The 17,237-nt window shown below is 33.2% G+C and overlaps 1 protein-coding gene across 1 annotated transcript in view; it reads right to left on the minus strand.

Annotated features, from left to right (window-relative positions):
- Positions 1 to 2,210: 2,210 nt before the first annotated feature.
- The window catches only part of LOC129231044 (cadherin-related tumor suppressor-like), a gene marked incomplete at its 5' end in the record, with an annotated part of 42,470 nt that continues 27,443 nt past the window's right edge, over positions 2,211 to 17,237 (minus strand). Inside the window, 6 exons of the mRNA XM_054865291.1 lie at positions 2,211 to 5,069; positions 7,039 to 7,312; positions 8,425 to 8,621; positions 10,034 to 10,347; positions 10,432 to 10,535; positions 10,850 to 11,184. Of these exons, the coding sequence (XP_054721266.1) occupies positions 3,415 to 5,069; positions 7,039 to 7,312; positions 8,425 to 8,621; positions 10,034 to 10,347; positions 10,432 to 10,535; positions 10,850 to 11,184 (2,879 nt within the window). The remainder of the gene's footprint in view (positions 5,070 to 7,038; positions 7,313 to 8,424; positions 8,622 to 10,033; positions 10,348 to 10,431; positions 10,536 to 10,849; positions 11,185 to 17,237) is intronic.

Here is a 17,237-nt window from a genome sequence, read left to right on the forward strand (position 1 = left end):
TTCTTTGCCACTCAATATAAAATTTTTGTTAACTAATTCTAATTGCTCTATCAATTTCAATTATTTAATTAATTTCAGTTAATTATATTTTCATAATTAGTTTTAATTGGATTTATTTTTTAACGTAAATATGAGCTACTAATTCTGCTTTAGCATGCCTCCTCTTTTGAAGTTCGTGCAACCTTGGACGTCCCCCTTAACAAAGTTCTAGCTGCGTGCCTGCTGGTAGCGTGGTCGCTTGAGGCGTTAGGCGCTAAGCTAATTTTCAGTCTAGGATTATTTAAAGCAACTGTAAATGTAGTCCAATGTTTTGGCGAATTGTTTTGAAATTCAAGGAAGTTTTGATTTGTTTTTAACCGAATGAAATATACAACCTTTTCTTCTTTTTTTTTCTGACGATGATTTTCGAATGTCACATGGGATTTATTTTTTTTTTCGTTAGACGGATGGGATAGCTAATTAATCGGAGTTTGCTTCGCGTGCTAACAACTGGGTTACGATAGCCTGGTTGCTGGCGGAGTTTGGCAATAAACAATAGAGTTGCGGAATTATTATACATTTGAAAGATGCTATTTGATGCCTTTTTTATTTGGCGAAACATTTTAAATTGCAGAAAAAAATCGCTTCACTCGCTAAAGAGTTTTAAAACAACTGTAAATCTAATTTAATGTTTCGGCGAATAGTTTTAAATTCCAAAGAAACTTTAACAGTTTTTTTTTTAAAGGTGTGTACGCATTTTAGTTCAAAAAAAAATTATCATTTCACATCGGGGGGGGGGGGGGGGGGGGCATCATTTTTTTTTTTAATCAACGGACTTCCTTTAAATATTTAGCACGGGCATCGCTGCGCGGGTACTGCTAGTCAAGTGGATTAGAAGTTCATTTCCTGGTCGCAGAAAACAGATAATCCTTCTCTTGGAGTTTAATTGTAAATTTCTATAAAATGTAGTGAAAAAGCAACTTTGAAAATTTGATCCCTAAATTCGGAAACCAGAGTAAAAGATATCTTATACTCGAAAGGAAAAGAGTTAAACCTTCATACCGAAAGTAACGACTTTAATTTGTAAATAATTGAGTACTTTGCTTTCTTATGTAGTTTATTTGTTTCATTATATCGTTGATTCAGAGCAACCGTAGGGCATCTAATCCCAGAAACAACAGTAAGATAACCTACTGTTGTTTTGATGTGACGGTATTTTATGCATAAAATATTTCTTAATGTAAACATTGTTGTGGTTTTGAATATTTTTTTTTTCATTTATTCAGTTGTACTTATTTCTTTGCAAGACTTACAACCACTACTCTTTTTGAAAAGACTAATAAGAGCGTTAAAAGCAACTTGCTGACAAATGAAAAGACGGCTAAATTTTACTACCAGTCTTTTTCTACATGCAGCCTTCAAAAATTGAGACAGAAACTGAAAACTCAGATTGTCGGTGGTATTTCATATATGGTTAAAAAAAAAAAAATTTTAATTGCTTTTTTGAAGGGTACAAAAAAAAAAGGAAAGAAAGAGAACAGTGAAACAAATTGTTCTTTCTTTGTGGGTGTACTTTTCGTGACTGGAAACATGAGAAAATCCATGAAAAAATTAGCTGGCTTCCCGGCGTTATTAAGTTAGACAATTCGAAAATTCAGTCTGACTCAAAAAAAAAAAACGTTCTTTCGAATGATATGTAATATTAATAAATAAAAGTTTTTTTAAAATCTTTATTGAAAGATAACAAAAATATATTCTTCTAAAAAAAGTCTTATAATTTTCCCAATAAATAAATTTGTAAGAATTTAGCTTTCAATCATTCCAAAATGATTTTCTCCCAACGAATTGGGAGCATGTAACACACATAAATTTAAACTAAATTATTTTTTCATTCAATAAAAAAATATGAGAATATTAAATTTTACTTAAATTAATATTTTGTTGAAGAATTACAGTGGTGCCCCCCCCTTCCCGAAAGGGCAAGAGTGCATCCCCCCTAAACATCGCAAAACATCCCCAAAAGCAAGAGCCCCCCTCCACAAAAAAAGAGAAACTCCCCTCAACCCCCCCCCCAAATTTTAATGGCCCAGCCTGCGCCACGACCCCCCCCCCCCCAAGTGGGCACCCTGAGAATTATATGTAATAAAATGTGGTGCTTGGAATTTGTGTAAACAAGCAGCTTAAAAACAGTCATGAGAAATATTGTAACATTTTATTCATACAAATTTACAGCAAAAAATGCTGGGAATGTAAACACAGATGGCACATTTAACATTGTAAAACAATGTACAGACAAATGTTGTTTCTGAATGTGGCATCATTAATAAGTGATAAAAATTCATGCATTACAGGCCTGCATTTTGAATCACAATATTGTGGTTTATGAGGGGAAAAAAGTTGCGAACACACACATGCGATGACTTAGAGTTTTCAGGAACAACAGATTTACCACTGACGTAAATTATATAAGACTATGTGATAGTAGATCACTATACCATTATATCACACCTGAAAATACGAGTTAAGTAAAAAAAAGAGGGAAACTGCAATCTGGCAGAAACTTGAGAGAGTTAAATAAATAGTAATATATGACTGTGTGATTTCTTTTTTTAGAAAGCAGTCAGCAAAAGACAGCTTAAATAAGGGAAACTAGTTCCAGCTCACTTGCATTAGCTATTACCAAAGAAGTATAAAATAAATATTAAAACAAAGGCTACTTTCCAAATTTTTCTTGAGAAATGCCAAGCAGTTTTCCTCTTTTTACAATCAAGGGGAAAGGCTAAGTGAAATGGCACCTTTGAAATAGTTTTGTTTGCAGATTTAAGTTTCACAAATGCTGTACAGTTTGTTTATACAATTTAGTACAACAGATAACAATGATGTAAAGCAGAACTGACACGTACTGACTAGCTTGTAAACATGAGGTATCAAAACTACTTTAGAAAACAAACAGAAATGTACATAGAAAAATGCAAAAGCATTTCAAAACTTAATTTTTATCTCAAAATAGAGAAATTTAGCGTTTCGAAATTGTTTGATTGTTTATTTTTCGTCTTCGTTAGTTCAGAAAGAAGTTACACAACAACTCGAAACATGTGCACAGCTTCATACTATTTTGTTAAATTTTAGAGTGTAGATGGAAAATTGAAAATATGAGAATGGAGATACAGTTTTATGGAAAAAAGTTGAATATAAATACAAAAACATTTTATACAATTATATACAAGTGATAAAACTTTACAAGGAAAATGTACAAATTTAGTGATTTTTTAAGTAAATTATAGAGTTTTAAAAATTTGGCGAACATCATTACTTTTAAAACACTATTGCTTCTCCTTTAAAATAATTTCTATTGAACAGCTCTGAGTACAGACTTGGAAAGAGCGAAAGAAATTTTCTTCTGAACAAAATGACTTAAGATTAAACAATTTTAATTTAAACATAATCTTCATCGGTTTGGGAATGTCCTGGACCAGATGAGTTAACATTATCAGGAAGCTGTTCAATATCTTTAAACACTCCTACTAAATTTTCAAAATTTGGTCCCCAATTTAATAGACAGTCCCAACCTAACATAGAGTTATTTGTTGGCTTATATGGCGGTGGATTTGATGATTCGTCGTCAGATGCAACGAGTGTGCTAAATGAACCCCGAAAAGAGTCAAAGCCATCGTAGTTTTTGGCATAGTCTTCATCGTTTTCATTATCTTCTTCAGCAAGCTTAGAAAATATCATATTTCTTGGACCAAACTCTCTGTGTACTTTATCGTAGTTGTCATATTCAAATTCAGAGCATGTGAATGAATCATTCCCACTCTCATCAGTTGAGGAATCTTGAGCCTCTAAGAGTTCAGTGTTAGATTCTAATAATTCTGCTAGTTTGTGCTTCTCAGCATTATCTTCGCTTGATGATGAAACCGCATCTAAAGTACTTACAAGGCTCAGATTTCTAGGTCTGGAATTTAGCCTCTTGATTTCTTCTGTTGTGAGACCTAATGTGATGCTATTGTCTCTAGATTTAAGCTTGCTCACATTTTGTGGTCCTGACTGCATGCTGCTAGTACTATGGCTGAGATTACTGACAGGACTATTTAAACTGCGATCAGAATTAGTCATAGGATCTTGAAACTGTTTTGCTCCAACTCCTTTGGCACCAAGCAACGCTTTTTGAAGTGGTTTTCCACTGATGTCATGCAACGTTAAAATTCTTGGTGCTTGATTTGAAAGCTCACTAGATGGAGGTGTCAGCCGTGCTAAAGGTGTGTTCTTCATTTGAATAGAAGAAGGGCCATTTTCACGAGAAAGAGGTTCATGCAAAATGTTTCTCGGACTTTCTCTATTTGATTCAAAGTTATGAGGACTATGTCTGTGATTATGGTGCTTATGATAACTAGGAACATTTGTATTTTGAGTTTTATATGGTTTATTATAATTCTTGTAATTACCATCACGAAATTCCTTGTAATGCATAATTACGTCAATGTCAGACGGGGCAATACTACTAGCGTTTTCAAAGTCGTAAAGTTCTGGTGGGTCAGGTTTGTCCCCTCCAATCATGTAGTTGTCACACTTATCTTCATTATGCGGCACATGTGGTGGTGGATCTTCCATTTTGTCGATTTTGTGTATTTCACGTTCGATTATATCAGGGCGAGATGGGCACTCAGTGAGTTCACGGTCTTTCTTCTTGGCTGGCAAAACTCCAAGGTCTTCTGGTAGTGTTCTTACAACATCGTTACCTGCTGTCTCGGCATATACAGAGCAATCATGTGTTCTGTGTGGGTCAGTTGAATTTGTGAGAAAAACATTTCCATTTTCCTTCACCGAGTGTGATGTGCATTTATCTCGTTTTAATTTTCGCCTTCTGAAGAGTAAAAAACTGATCAATATAACAACCAATAAAATAACGAAGAAGACGATGACCAAAATGACACCAATACTCAGAGGATCTGTTGCAGCATTATCTATTCCAATTGCTTCACTTTGACATGTATGAGCATTTCCATGTTGATACAATTTAAAATAACTGCTAGAATTTTCTTGCTGAATTTCATTATTGATGGCAATGCGCTTTACACAACCAGCAATATCTGCAATGAAAAAAAAATAATGTAGCTACAACAAAACACAAGCAAAACAACACTGATTTGATACAAACGAAAAATATTAACCACGGCTGAAAAATAGTTATCATGTAATTAAGTGTAGGAAAATGTTTATTGTTTACACACATGTAAGGCTATACAAATTGTACACAATCTCATAAATAATATGTATCTTAGTTCACGTTTCCATTAGCAGGACAAGTTGCCTAATACCTAGGGCTTACTCATTTTTTCATAGTTTTCCTTTCAGTTAACAGTTTATGCAATAATATTACAATGCAGTCAATTAAATGTTCAAATAGTAGAGCAATATGGGACAAAGTGAAATAGTTAAGATTACCTCGTACCTCCAAATAAAGGTGAAAAATTATCCCTAATCTTTTACTATTTAAACATTTTTTTAATTAGTAAAAATTTTTTCTTCAAATGAATAAACAAATGAAACAAATTATTTAATAAGTAAATGAATTAGAGAAGGTAAAATAAAATAAGTGAATTAAATAGTGAATGTTAAAGAAAGTAAATGAACGGCATAAATAAGTACATGTAAATGAATTAATGCATGAATATGAAAATGATTTTATAAGTGAATGAATTAATAAATGAAATAAATTATTTCACTTTATTTCATTCCCTTTGCCCCCACATGCACTAAACAAATTGAACTCAACAATTAAAATGCAAGCATGCTTAATATTAAATAAATACCACACTGAAAAACAGTAAGGCTCAATAATTGAGATGTTAATAATATAACTTTATCTTTTCATAATAAAACAAAATATTTTTGTTTACCCAAAACTATAACAATATGAGTAACAAATTTTGAAAATGACATGTATTATCATATACCTAGATCTTTAGAGGTAATTAATTTTGATTAGAATCGACTACATGTTTAGTAACATAAAAATATTGCCAGATTAGTGGCACTACAAACTGAAATATGTTACCACTTTACTTTACTTCACATTACCATACTGCTTGCTTATAAAAGCATTCAACATGGCTTATTTCAAGCCACTTATAATTTAGACTTTTTTTATATATATAAGGATTCCATCCTATTTATTTTTGATACGTTTGTCAAACTTTCGCAAAACACTTTAAAATTTACTTTGTTGTGAAAAATAATACATCAGGTATAGAACAATATTTTTACAATGAAGTTAGAGAACATTTGCTTCATTACATTTTGATTCCTAGCCGAAATTTTTACTTGAAAATTTTAACGCTATTTACACAATGCAAGATATTTAAGAGTAAAGCCTACTAAAAAGTTTTGAATAATTTTAATGAACATGCATTAGCATTAAAAAAATATTTTTGAAAAAAATTTTTTAATTATTTACGCAAGCATTGAATATATTCCTTATTTCTTATTCTATTAAATGCAACTAGAATTATAATTCTGAATAATTCTGACCAAATGCAACAAATTACGAATTAATATTGCAAATCCCTAAACATTCAAACTTCTAAATCATAGAATTTTAAAGTTAATTTATGTGATTTCAATTGGGCTCTTTCTTGTTTGACCTATTCATTATTAATGGGGATGAGTAAAAATTTATCCAAACACATGAAAATTTAGACAAATTTCATGCCTCCTTGAATGTTGAGCAGTTTTGCCCGGAAGCCAGTCACCATGCCCGCGTAGAAAATATATCAGTCTAATCATTATTCTTAAACAGTAGTTTTCAATCTTACACTGAGTTGTTTTTTGACCTGTTAATTATTAATGATGAAAAAGCCAGTTACTATGCCAGCGAAGGAAGTACATCAGCATAATCATTACTCTTAAACAGTGGTTTTCAATCTTTAAATTAAAGAAATTTATGGACTAATTAGTGAATGAAAATTGTGTTATGCCTTTCAGATGGAGAACTACACATTATAATAGAACAACAGAATACTAAAAATAATTAAGAAAAAATTTGTAGGGATAATTTACCATGCAGTTGTCCTTCTCCAGCCAGAAGCTCCCATTGTCCTCCAATCATAATTGAAGCAATATATGGATCCAAGAAATCGTGTAGTTTTTGCTTTGAATTGATTGGCTGCCATGCATTATCCAAGCTGATGTTGAGCTCTGGATATTTTCCCTGATGATACATGAGAATCACTTTATGCCATTCTCCATCGTTGATTTTTGGTAATTCCAACTCTTCCATCACTGGTTCGAAGGCTTTGACTTTGGAATAAAACACTAATTTTCCTTTGATGAGCTAAAATGAGTTTGAACACATTAAGTAAAGTAAATAAAGAAAAGGTTTTGGTTAAATAAAAACTGATTGGTATTGAAAATTGATTTTAAAAATTGCGCTAACATTGACAATATTTGTATGACATGCTGAAGAATCCTTGCACGCTTTATTAAATTGTTTTATGTTCAGTTTGACCCGTGGAGAAAAGGTGGGGCGGGGAGATGGGATGCTTACAGAATGGCTTATTGAAATTAATAAGACATTGGTTTAGAAAGTGGGAGGATGCTTGAGTAAAAATAAAATGTTGAGGGGATGCTGTACCCCTCCCCTACTCCTCTCCTTTATTACTCCACCGGTTGTTTTCAAATGAGAGAAAGTTTACGAATGGGGGGGGGACGATTTTTGTGCATTTAAAAGAATATATTTTAGAAACTAAGAAATATGATAATTTCGCATAAGATGTCTAAAGATTTATTGTCTTCAGTTGATAGACTAATGAAACATGACGAAAAGAGTAAGGCCCTTGAGCCTTAACTTGGGTAAAGTGAAGAAGTTTTTAAACCCGAAAATTTAATATTAGTCTCTATAAAAATTGAAAAATAAATTCTGTTTCAACTAGTATTCATTATTGAGTAATGAATTAAAAAAATGCAGAGATGTATGACCTCATTTTCGTTCTTTTAGTTTTTAAATGACTGTGTAATGCTACTATCCTACTTTTCATGAAGCAAAAGTAATACAAAAAATATTCATAACAAACTTGTACCTGTACAAGTAGAACAGAAAGTTTGGTTTTTAAGCAGTTTTTTACAGAGATGAAAGCAAAATGCCTAAAACCTTACAACTTTTAGATAGCTCTGAAGCCACAAACAGTCTATGCATGTCACAATCTATGTTCATCAGATTGCAAATCTATGATGGGCTCTTGTTTAATCTTTTCTCCATTTTCAATATTTATACATATATTGTGTGTGTTCAATTGACATAAAGTCTATATCAAGATTATGATAATGGCTCTAAGCTTTCACAAGTTGCTCTAAAAATTGCTGATTTTTATGAAAGAGTAAGTATGTCATAAAGAAGATGTTGCCGTTTTGTAATTTATACTAAAAGTTTTCTTGCATAACATTTACCTGTAAAATAGTCCTTTCGTCATCATTTCCCGAGTAAACAATTATTCCGTTCAGGGATGTTGTCCTCAGATAGAATGAAAGACTTTTCTTTTCAGGAGCACTTTCTTTCACATCAAGCAGCAGTTGAATTCTTCTATGTTTCTCTTCTGGAATCAATTCAATATATGTCCCGATTCCAATGCTATATGGTCTCTCAGCTATGAGAGAAAATAAAATTTATACTGAAACAAATATTTTTTTTTTTTCAAAATTCAACAAGGTAAAAGAAATGACATGGCAAATCATTATCAACGATGTTCTATTTTAATTTGATTCCTCCAATTTTCACAATGTAATTTTATTTTAATTAAAAACATCTATGCCTCTTATCATAGCAATTAATACAAACTCAATTAATACAAAGCAATTAATACAACGTAAAAATAACCCACTACTTGCCGTTTGGTGTTATCATTTTAAAAACAATAGTGAGAATTGATAGAGGAAGTAAACAATGAGGGTTGCTGATTGGCGCCAACATATGTCACTATTATGAATTACTCATTGGATTGGCAATTCTTCTCATTTTTTCATTAACAACATTCATTTTTCTTTCTCAGCATTTCGCTTATGGCTTTGACGCTGTTTCGCCCTCCCATCGCGGATCAGACAATGATATAGATAAGTGTCACGTTGCTTTGTTTACTTTCACTATCAGTTCTTGCAGAATTCACTACAGTTTTTCATTAAGATTTTCTTATTAATAAAGGGAATCAGGGTTCGCGCTAGGGTGCGGGATCGCGCGTTTCCTGCGCCACTCAATAAAAATCACTTTGTGGGCTGTACCCGCTGATCATAGTGGACACATGTTAAAAAGATAGCAAAATTTCTCAACTTGGACATTTCTATTTTTCACATTTCTTTTAAGAAGGTAGCCAATATAAATGGAATGGCTTACGAAACTTTTCAACTGCCATCTTATTATCAATGAACAAGAATCTAGGAATTTAGCCACAATGAAACAGGAATAAAATATTGAGAATAGTTTCATTCTTTGGGTTTACTGAAAGCTCAAACACCTCTTGGAATTTTGTTTATTTGCTGCTAAGAGTGGCATCAAACAAAAATGTGTTTTTTAAACCATTTTTGAGTTGAAGTTGCACCAAAATGCTTGCGTCAAGTGCCATTTTCAGGGTTTTTTTTTTTCTCTCTCTCTCTCCTTTGAAGGCATTAATACTTTTTTTTATATAATAAATAAATAGAGCATTTAATTAGCACACCATTTAGTAAATGATTGAAATATCATCAAGATTCTTTTCTAAATCAATGTTAATGTATTTTTAAAATAATTAGTCTATATCTCTAAAATAATAAGATGCACATTTGCTTTAGCAAACAAATTTGGCATTAACTTTGGATGTTATGCTCATTATGTAAGTTTTTTGCTGCATGATATGCAAATACTTTGTTCTAATAAATATTTATCTAAAATGTTCAAGCAATAAAAAAAAACTACTCCCACTTCAATTTTCAAAATCCCATGTAAAATTTCGGTCAGAGTGGGAAATCCCACCTTACTGTTTTTTTTTAGAGTGAACCCTGAAGAAAGTTACAATTTTTTTTAACTCACCTTCAGCGCAGGATGTAGCTGCCACTCCAAAGTCACACTGACAGGATATAGTAAACCAGTTGTCGATACAAGATGCTCTTTCTCCACACGTAGATGTTGCACAAGCACCTTCTTTCCGATTGCAAGTGGGACTAATGTGAGCCGACTTAATTGGTGTGGCCATATCAATATGTCTACCATTTACAGACAGACCTCTTAGACATCCAACAAAATCATGAGAGGAATGAGATGACACTTGACCAGGTCTTTCCAGTAAAGGATCTATTGTTGCTAATCCACCAATGTACAGAAAATTCCCGTTGAAATTGAGAGTCCTAAAGATAAAAGCTTAGTTAGTGATAATTCTGTTTATTATTCGTTTTTCTTACATATTCATGAAATTTTTAATGTTTCCTTACCCAGTGTGACCAGTAGCAGACATTGAACAACTTGAGTTTCCTAACAGACAATCTTCGCACATGTCTCCATTCTCATTGCATATTACAACAGATATTGACGCAACCTGGAAAAACAATCGGTATTGAATTAACTTCTTGTAAAACGCTAATGCAATCAACACAATTTTGAGTTTTTCATTTTTAAAGATAGTACATACTTGAGGCGTATTTATGCATACTGAAAAAAAAAATGTAGAAAGCATTGCAAATAATTTAAATAATGCAAGTACTGCAACAGTACACTTGCATTTGTAATGCTTGAAATGTCCAGAAACAACATTACATATGTTTTGAAAAAAATCAAACATAAATAGTGATTTCAAATAATTGAAAAAATATTTATATTTATTTTACAACCATTAGCAGAAAAAAAAATCACCTTTCCATTACGTATAACAGTTATCTTGTGCCATCTTCCATCTGATACGATAATTTTTGGAGAAATTCTGGTAATCGCTGTCCTGGATCCTCCAAAAGATAATGTAGGTGTAGAATTCACTATTTCAAGGGCCAAGAAATCTGATCGCCCACCAGTGTGAAATCCAAAGTTGTAAACCAAAAGGGCATTAGGGTTATTCGTTGAGAAAACAATTGATATGTCATTAGTTGTTGGTTGAAGAGGGGGGAAAGCCATGTATGAATGCGGTAAAAATCCATAAGAAGACTTCTCACAGTGCCGTCCAAAGTATGAAGAAGTGCATAAACAATGATATCCTGTAAAAAAGTTAAGACAATATATATTTTCAATTTTAAAACACATATGGTAAGATTTTATAAAAGATTAATTTTTAAAACTGAGGACTCGATTTGAAAAAACTGATAAAAAATTTTCTTTCTTTTCCTGTGAAACCGTTGCTACAAAGTTCAAAAACAGTCCCCCTTTCTATCTCTAATTCCCCTATTGTGAGGGAAAAAAGCAAGAGAGTCAGTTCTTGGGCAATGCAAAATAGTCCTAAGCTAAAGAACACACCAGACGCAAATTGCAAAAGAAAACTTAATTTAGGAGTAACTGCAATGTTTGGAAATGTATTCTGCACTCATTTACATAGACTGCAAAATAACTTTACACTACAACAATACTTTTCTTTAAATGTTCCACTAAGCTAATTTTTTTTCGTATGAACGAATCTAGGTAAAAAAACAGATTAAATACCAATGGAAAGTATTTGGTATTTGATTCTTGTTAGATATATAAGCAAGAGATATTTCAAGAGCTCAATGATACACTCAAAGATATTCTCAAAAGATGGAGAGGTAAGATGTACTGAAGGTCTGAACTTGGAATAATATCTACTCCCTGTGACATAACATGTATGAAAAATCATACTGCCTAATGCTCATGAATCAGATAGCCTCGTTTTTCAAATTTTTATGGGGGGGGGGGGGGGCACAAAGAGAGCATACTCAAATCAAATTTTATCAAAAAACTACACCCACGTATATGTAAAAACATTAATATCCAAAAGCAAATGGGCACCCTCCTGACCCCCTAAGTGAGACCTAGAGCAATATAAATTTGACTTCATCAGAAGCAGACTCATATGGATTCACCGATAGAGGGCGTAGGAGTGTTGCTGGGGAGAGTTTTTGCTGCTCCTGAGATAAGTGATTTTTTACTATAATTGTTTATTTTACTGCTTTAATTTCAGTATTTTTATTGTATTTTATCATATAATTAAGTATATTTGTGCTCTTAAGTCTTATTTTTGATTTACTTGCTTTCTTTAAGTGTTTTTATATTCTTTGTAGCTAAGCCTAAAATGTGCTGATTTCTTGTTAAGCCTGAGTGCTCTGTTAAGTGTGTAACTTGTCTATTTTAATTTACTGCTTGTCTTAGGATTTAGTAATTTTTGTACCTTTTACTTCCAATGCTTTCTAATTCTAATAATTTGCATTAATTCTTCAATTTTGCATTTTGTATTGACTTTTTAAGTGTATCATTTTGAGCTAGAATGGGGGTTATATGCATAATGAAGGAGGTTAAAAGTGGTAAAGGGGACAAGTGGATTTCTTGTGATTTATGTCAGATGTTCTGCTTGTTTAAGGGGAAGGATGAGTTTGAGAAGGATTTCTTTTGCACTAAGTGTGTTGAACTCTCAGAAATCAGAATTAGGATGCTTACTTTGGAGGGTGAGTTAGCATTAGGCTGTAGGATTGCAGATGGGGTAAACACTCCAGAGGAAAAAGGGGGGAGTTAGTAAAAAGGAGGTGGGCATTAGCTGTATGTTAGATAATGGGAATATTCCAGAGGTAAAGGGGAAAGTTATTGCTGAGGCAACAGACTGGGAAACAAAGGGTTTAATTTTGGGAGATTCAATGGTGCGTGAGGTGGGAAACTCAATAGGCAGAGTTAGACGTAAGGTGGCTAGATTTGTTTGTCAGGGGCTTGGGTGAGAGATGTAAATAGGGTTGCTGAAAAGAAGGGGGTATTTAATAAAGAGGATGTAGTTACTTTGTGGGTGGGAACTAACGATGTAGGCCATAGTAACAACGATTAATTTACAAAGGAATGGGATTCCCTGTTGGACAAAGCAACCAACTGTTCCGCAAATGTCCAAGTGGTTGGTTTGCTTCCCAGATATGGAGTGCATAGGAGTTGGTTAAACCAACAGGCTAGGTGTATGAACCTGATATTCAATGAAATTTGCGTAAAGCGTAGTATCAGGTTTATTGATGCGTGGAGTAAATGTAAACATGATTGGATTGCTGGGGATGGCCTGCATCTGAGCTCTACAGGGGTCAAAATGGTTAGTGGTTTGGTTTTAGAGGATTCAGAATCAAAAAACTAAGTTGCAATGGGGGGCATGGTTTAAGGAGCAGAATTGGAAAGGGTACTAACTATTGGGATTTTAGTAGAAATGGAAATAGGGTGGCTAATAAGAGAAAAGATTTTAACAGTTGGGATTCAAATAATCGCGCAGCATCAAATGAGAGAGAGAGAAAGTAAGATGGACTTAAGGTTTTTTATACAAATGCTCGTAGTATTAGGAACAAGATGGAAGAATTGAAAAGCATAATAATAGACGAGAGGTTGGATATTATTGGAGTTACCGAGACATGGGCTACCGAAAATGATGATGATTTATTATCTATTGCTGGGTATAATTTGTTTAGGCAAGATAGAGCAGGTAAAAGAGGTGGTGGAATTTTATATTACGTCAGAGACACTTTAACTTGCAATGAATTGGTAATTAATGATAAGCCTAATGAGATTGATATGATTTGGCTGGAGTTGATGAGCAATAAGGGCAAAAAACTACATTTAGGGAACATTTATAGGCCATCCAACTTAAGCCAGGGTCAAGATGAACAGATGTTTAGTATTATCAGTGACATTTCAAGGGGTCAGTCATCATAATGGGAGATTTTAATTTTCCAGGAATTGATTGGAATAATTTTTGCCATAGTAATAGCAGAGAAGAGGAATTTTTGAAAGTAATTGGTGATTGCTTCTTAGATCAAATTGATTCGGGGTACTCGACAGGACATGATTTTGGATCTAGTTTTCTGCAACATGGAAGGTTCTGTTCAGGGGTTATGTGTAGGGGAATACATTGGAGATAGTGACCACAACAGTATTAGGATTGGGATTAAATTTGATATGCACAAAGTAGAGAATTTTAGGTTTGTGCCCAATTTCAGAAATACTGACTTTGTGGCACTTCGGCAGAGTTTGAAAGCAGTTTTTCTTCCGGATTGGACAATAGTGATGTGAATCTTCAGTGGGCAGAGTTTAAGGAAAATCTAGCAAAAATGGTTGGGGACCATGTTTTCTTTAGGAGAAAGGGTGTCAACACTAAAATTTGGCCGATGTGGTTCTCCAGAGAAACTAAAGAAGCCCTAAATTACAAGCAAGCCGCTTTTCATAGGTTTAATGAAACTGGTCACACAGATAGGCTCCAATATTGTAAGGCAAGGCGTAAATTTAAGTATTTGGTACGGATTCAGAAAAGAGAGTTGGAGCAAAGACTGGCAGATAACATAAACAGGAAACCCAAGAGGTTTTTTGCATACGCTGATTCGGGGAAAGTTGGAAATAGTCATATTGGGCCACTGGTTGATGAGCACCAAATTTTAATTTAAGACGATAGTGATATTGCTAATGTTCCTAATAACTCTTTTTCGAGTGTTTTTAACGATAACTGTATCTCAACAGTTGACATCAACAAGACACAAGCTATAGTATAGTTTGAGGACTTTGTATTTTCCAGGGATGACGTTTTACTTCATTTGAAAAAAATTGGAGACTAACGCTTCGGGACCAGATAATATTTATCCAAAAATTTTAGTTTAATGTGCAGAGGAATTAGCAGATGTAATTGTAAATATTTTCAATGCGTCTTATAACACAGGGACAGTGCCAGAGGACTGGAAGCTGGCTAACATTACACCGCTCTTCAAGAAAGGGTCTAAAGGGAGTGTGGGAAATTATAGACCTGTGAGTCTAACTTCGGTGGTTTGCAAAATTTTTGAAACATAGATAAAAATTAAGATAGTAAATTTTTTAGAGACTAATAATCTATTGACTAGTTTTCAGTACCGTTTCAGGAAAGGTAAATCTTGTGCAACTAGTTTATTACATTTCTATGACAAAGTTACAATGGCTTTGGACAATAAGAAGCCTGTAGATGTTGTTTACATTGATTTTCAAAAAGCTTTCGATAAGGTACCGCATGTTGCTCTACTTAGCAAATTAGCTGATATAGGAATAGGAGGGAAAACTTTCATTTGGGTAAAAAACTGGCTGACCGGAAGGAAACAAAGGGTAGTTGTAAGGGGAAATTATTCTAATTGGAGTGAGGTTTTGAGCGGAGTTCCTCAAGGATCAGTGTTAGGGTCTGCTTTGTTCATTGTTTTTATGAACGATATTTATAAAAATATTTCTGGGAACATGAATTGTTTTGCTCATGATGTCAAAGTTATGGGGAGTGTAGAAAATGATGAACAAGCAAATCAGCTGCAAGAGGATCCAGATCATATTACGGAGTGGGCTGATAAATGGGGTATGGCTGTTAATGTTGGGAAATGTCAAGTGTTACATTTAGGGCATGGAAATAAGTGTACAAGTTATTATTTGCAAGGTTCAGTCATTAGTCAGGCAGAAAAAGTTACTGATCTGGGCGTCTTAATAAATCAGGATTTAAAGTTCAGCCAACAGTGTAGCATAGCTAGTAACAAAGTCAATAAGATGCTTGGGTTTATCAATAGATCTATTTCAAACAAATCTAAAGAAGTTCTTCTGCCCGTGTATAGAAGTTTGGTAAGACCTCATTTGGAGTATGCTGTTCAGTTTTGGTCTCCTTATCTTAAGAAAGATATTAATGTATTGGAAAGGGTTCAAAGGCGGGCTACGAGGCTAATAAATGGACTTTCCCATTTAGACTATGATTCCAGGCTTAGAAGACTAAAAATGTACAGTCTTGAGCAAAGAAGAGACCGAGGGGACATGATTCAGTTGTTTAAATTTATTAAAATGAAAGATTTTATGGGGCTGAAGTTTAGCACTGAAAAGAGGACAAGGTGTCATTGTTTTAAGCTATTTAAATCTCAGGCTAACATGAATATTAGGAAAAATTATTATTATAGCAGGGTAGTGGAACCTTGGAACAGCTTACCGAAAGAGGTAGTAATGAGCACAGGAGTAGATAGTTTTAAGAGGGCCATTGATCATCACTGGGGATTGTAAATTGACTAGGACCAATCTAGATGGGCCCAGAGCCTGTTGCTGGTCGTCACTTTTGTATTTGTATATTTCACTCATCATCGTATAAATATATTTATAACAATTACGTTAAGCAGAGATATATAAACACGTGGGATAATCGAACTTGTTTCTCCTTATTAATGGCGCTACAAAATATTTTACAGAGCCGTTTTTTGAATGCTTGAAAAATAGTTAAAATTTTTATCGAAATTTTTGTTTTTACACAGTGTGTAATCCATTTCAATTTAGCAATATAGTGCATTTTACCTTTCAGTATTCATCTCACAATTATTCTTTCTTTGTTCATTTCGGATCGTTTACTGTTCTGTTTTTAACTAAACGTTTTCTCAAGTAAAATCAAGTCACGCTAGGCAAAGCAAGTACCATAAATACCCTTTTACATTCCACATTCACAATTTTTTTAATTTTATTTTAAGTTATATTCAGACATGTTGTTAAAGCCCCTACAAGCGTATTTCACACAATGAAAATCAAAAATACGGTTCAAAAATTAAATCAAGAATATTTCTGCGCTTTGTATCTTAAATGTAAATTCAACATTGGCAAAAAAAATTTTAATCATTAAATTTGAAAGTTTTTAGTGTTTCAAATTCAAAATGTCAAACATTCTAACGTTTTAAAAAATCAAAATATGGGCACACATTTTCTTTCAATAGTTAAGTTTTTTCTATGGAAAAGATCATCATTATAGTCTTAACTAATTTCATATATTTCACTCCTCTAAAAAATGTCAAGATGAATGTACTTGCTACCAGAAAAACTAGCAATCTCTCTTATGTTTACAGATTGGTATCATTATACATATTGTTTTGGGGCTATTCTTGGGAAAAACAGACATATGTCCCACACGTGACAGCTTTTATATTTCGTTAAAAATAATAATTTAAAAGAGTAATGTGAACAAAATTTTACTGCTTCAGGAATCAAACGTTTGTGTGATTTCGTATGCAAAATACTTTGCATGTTTCCTTTCGAAAGTATTACGATTTTTAATAAAATATTTGAACTATTACTGCGGCACAAAATGGAGGTTTATTCGTGG

Source organism: Uloborus diversus, chromosome 10, assembly GCF_026930045.1.
Source record: "Uloborus diversus isolate 005 chromosome 10, Udiv.v.3.1, whole genome shotgun sequence".
Classification (NCBI taxonomy): Eukaryota; Metazoa; Arthropoda; class Arachnida; order Araneae; family Uloboridae; genus Uloborus; species Uloborus diversus.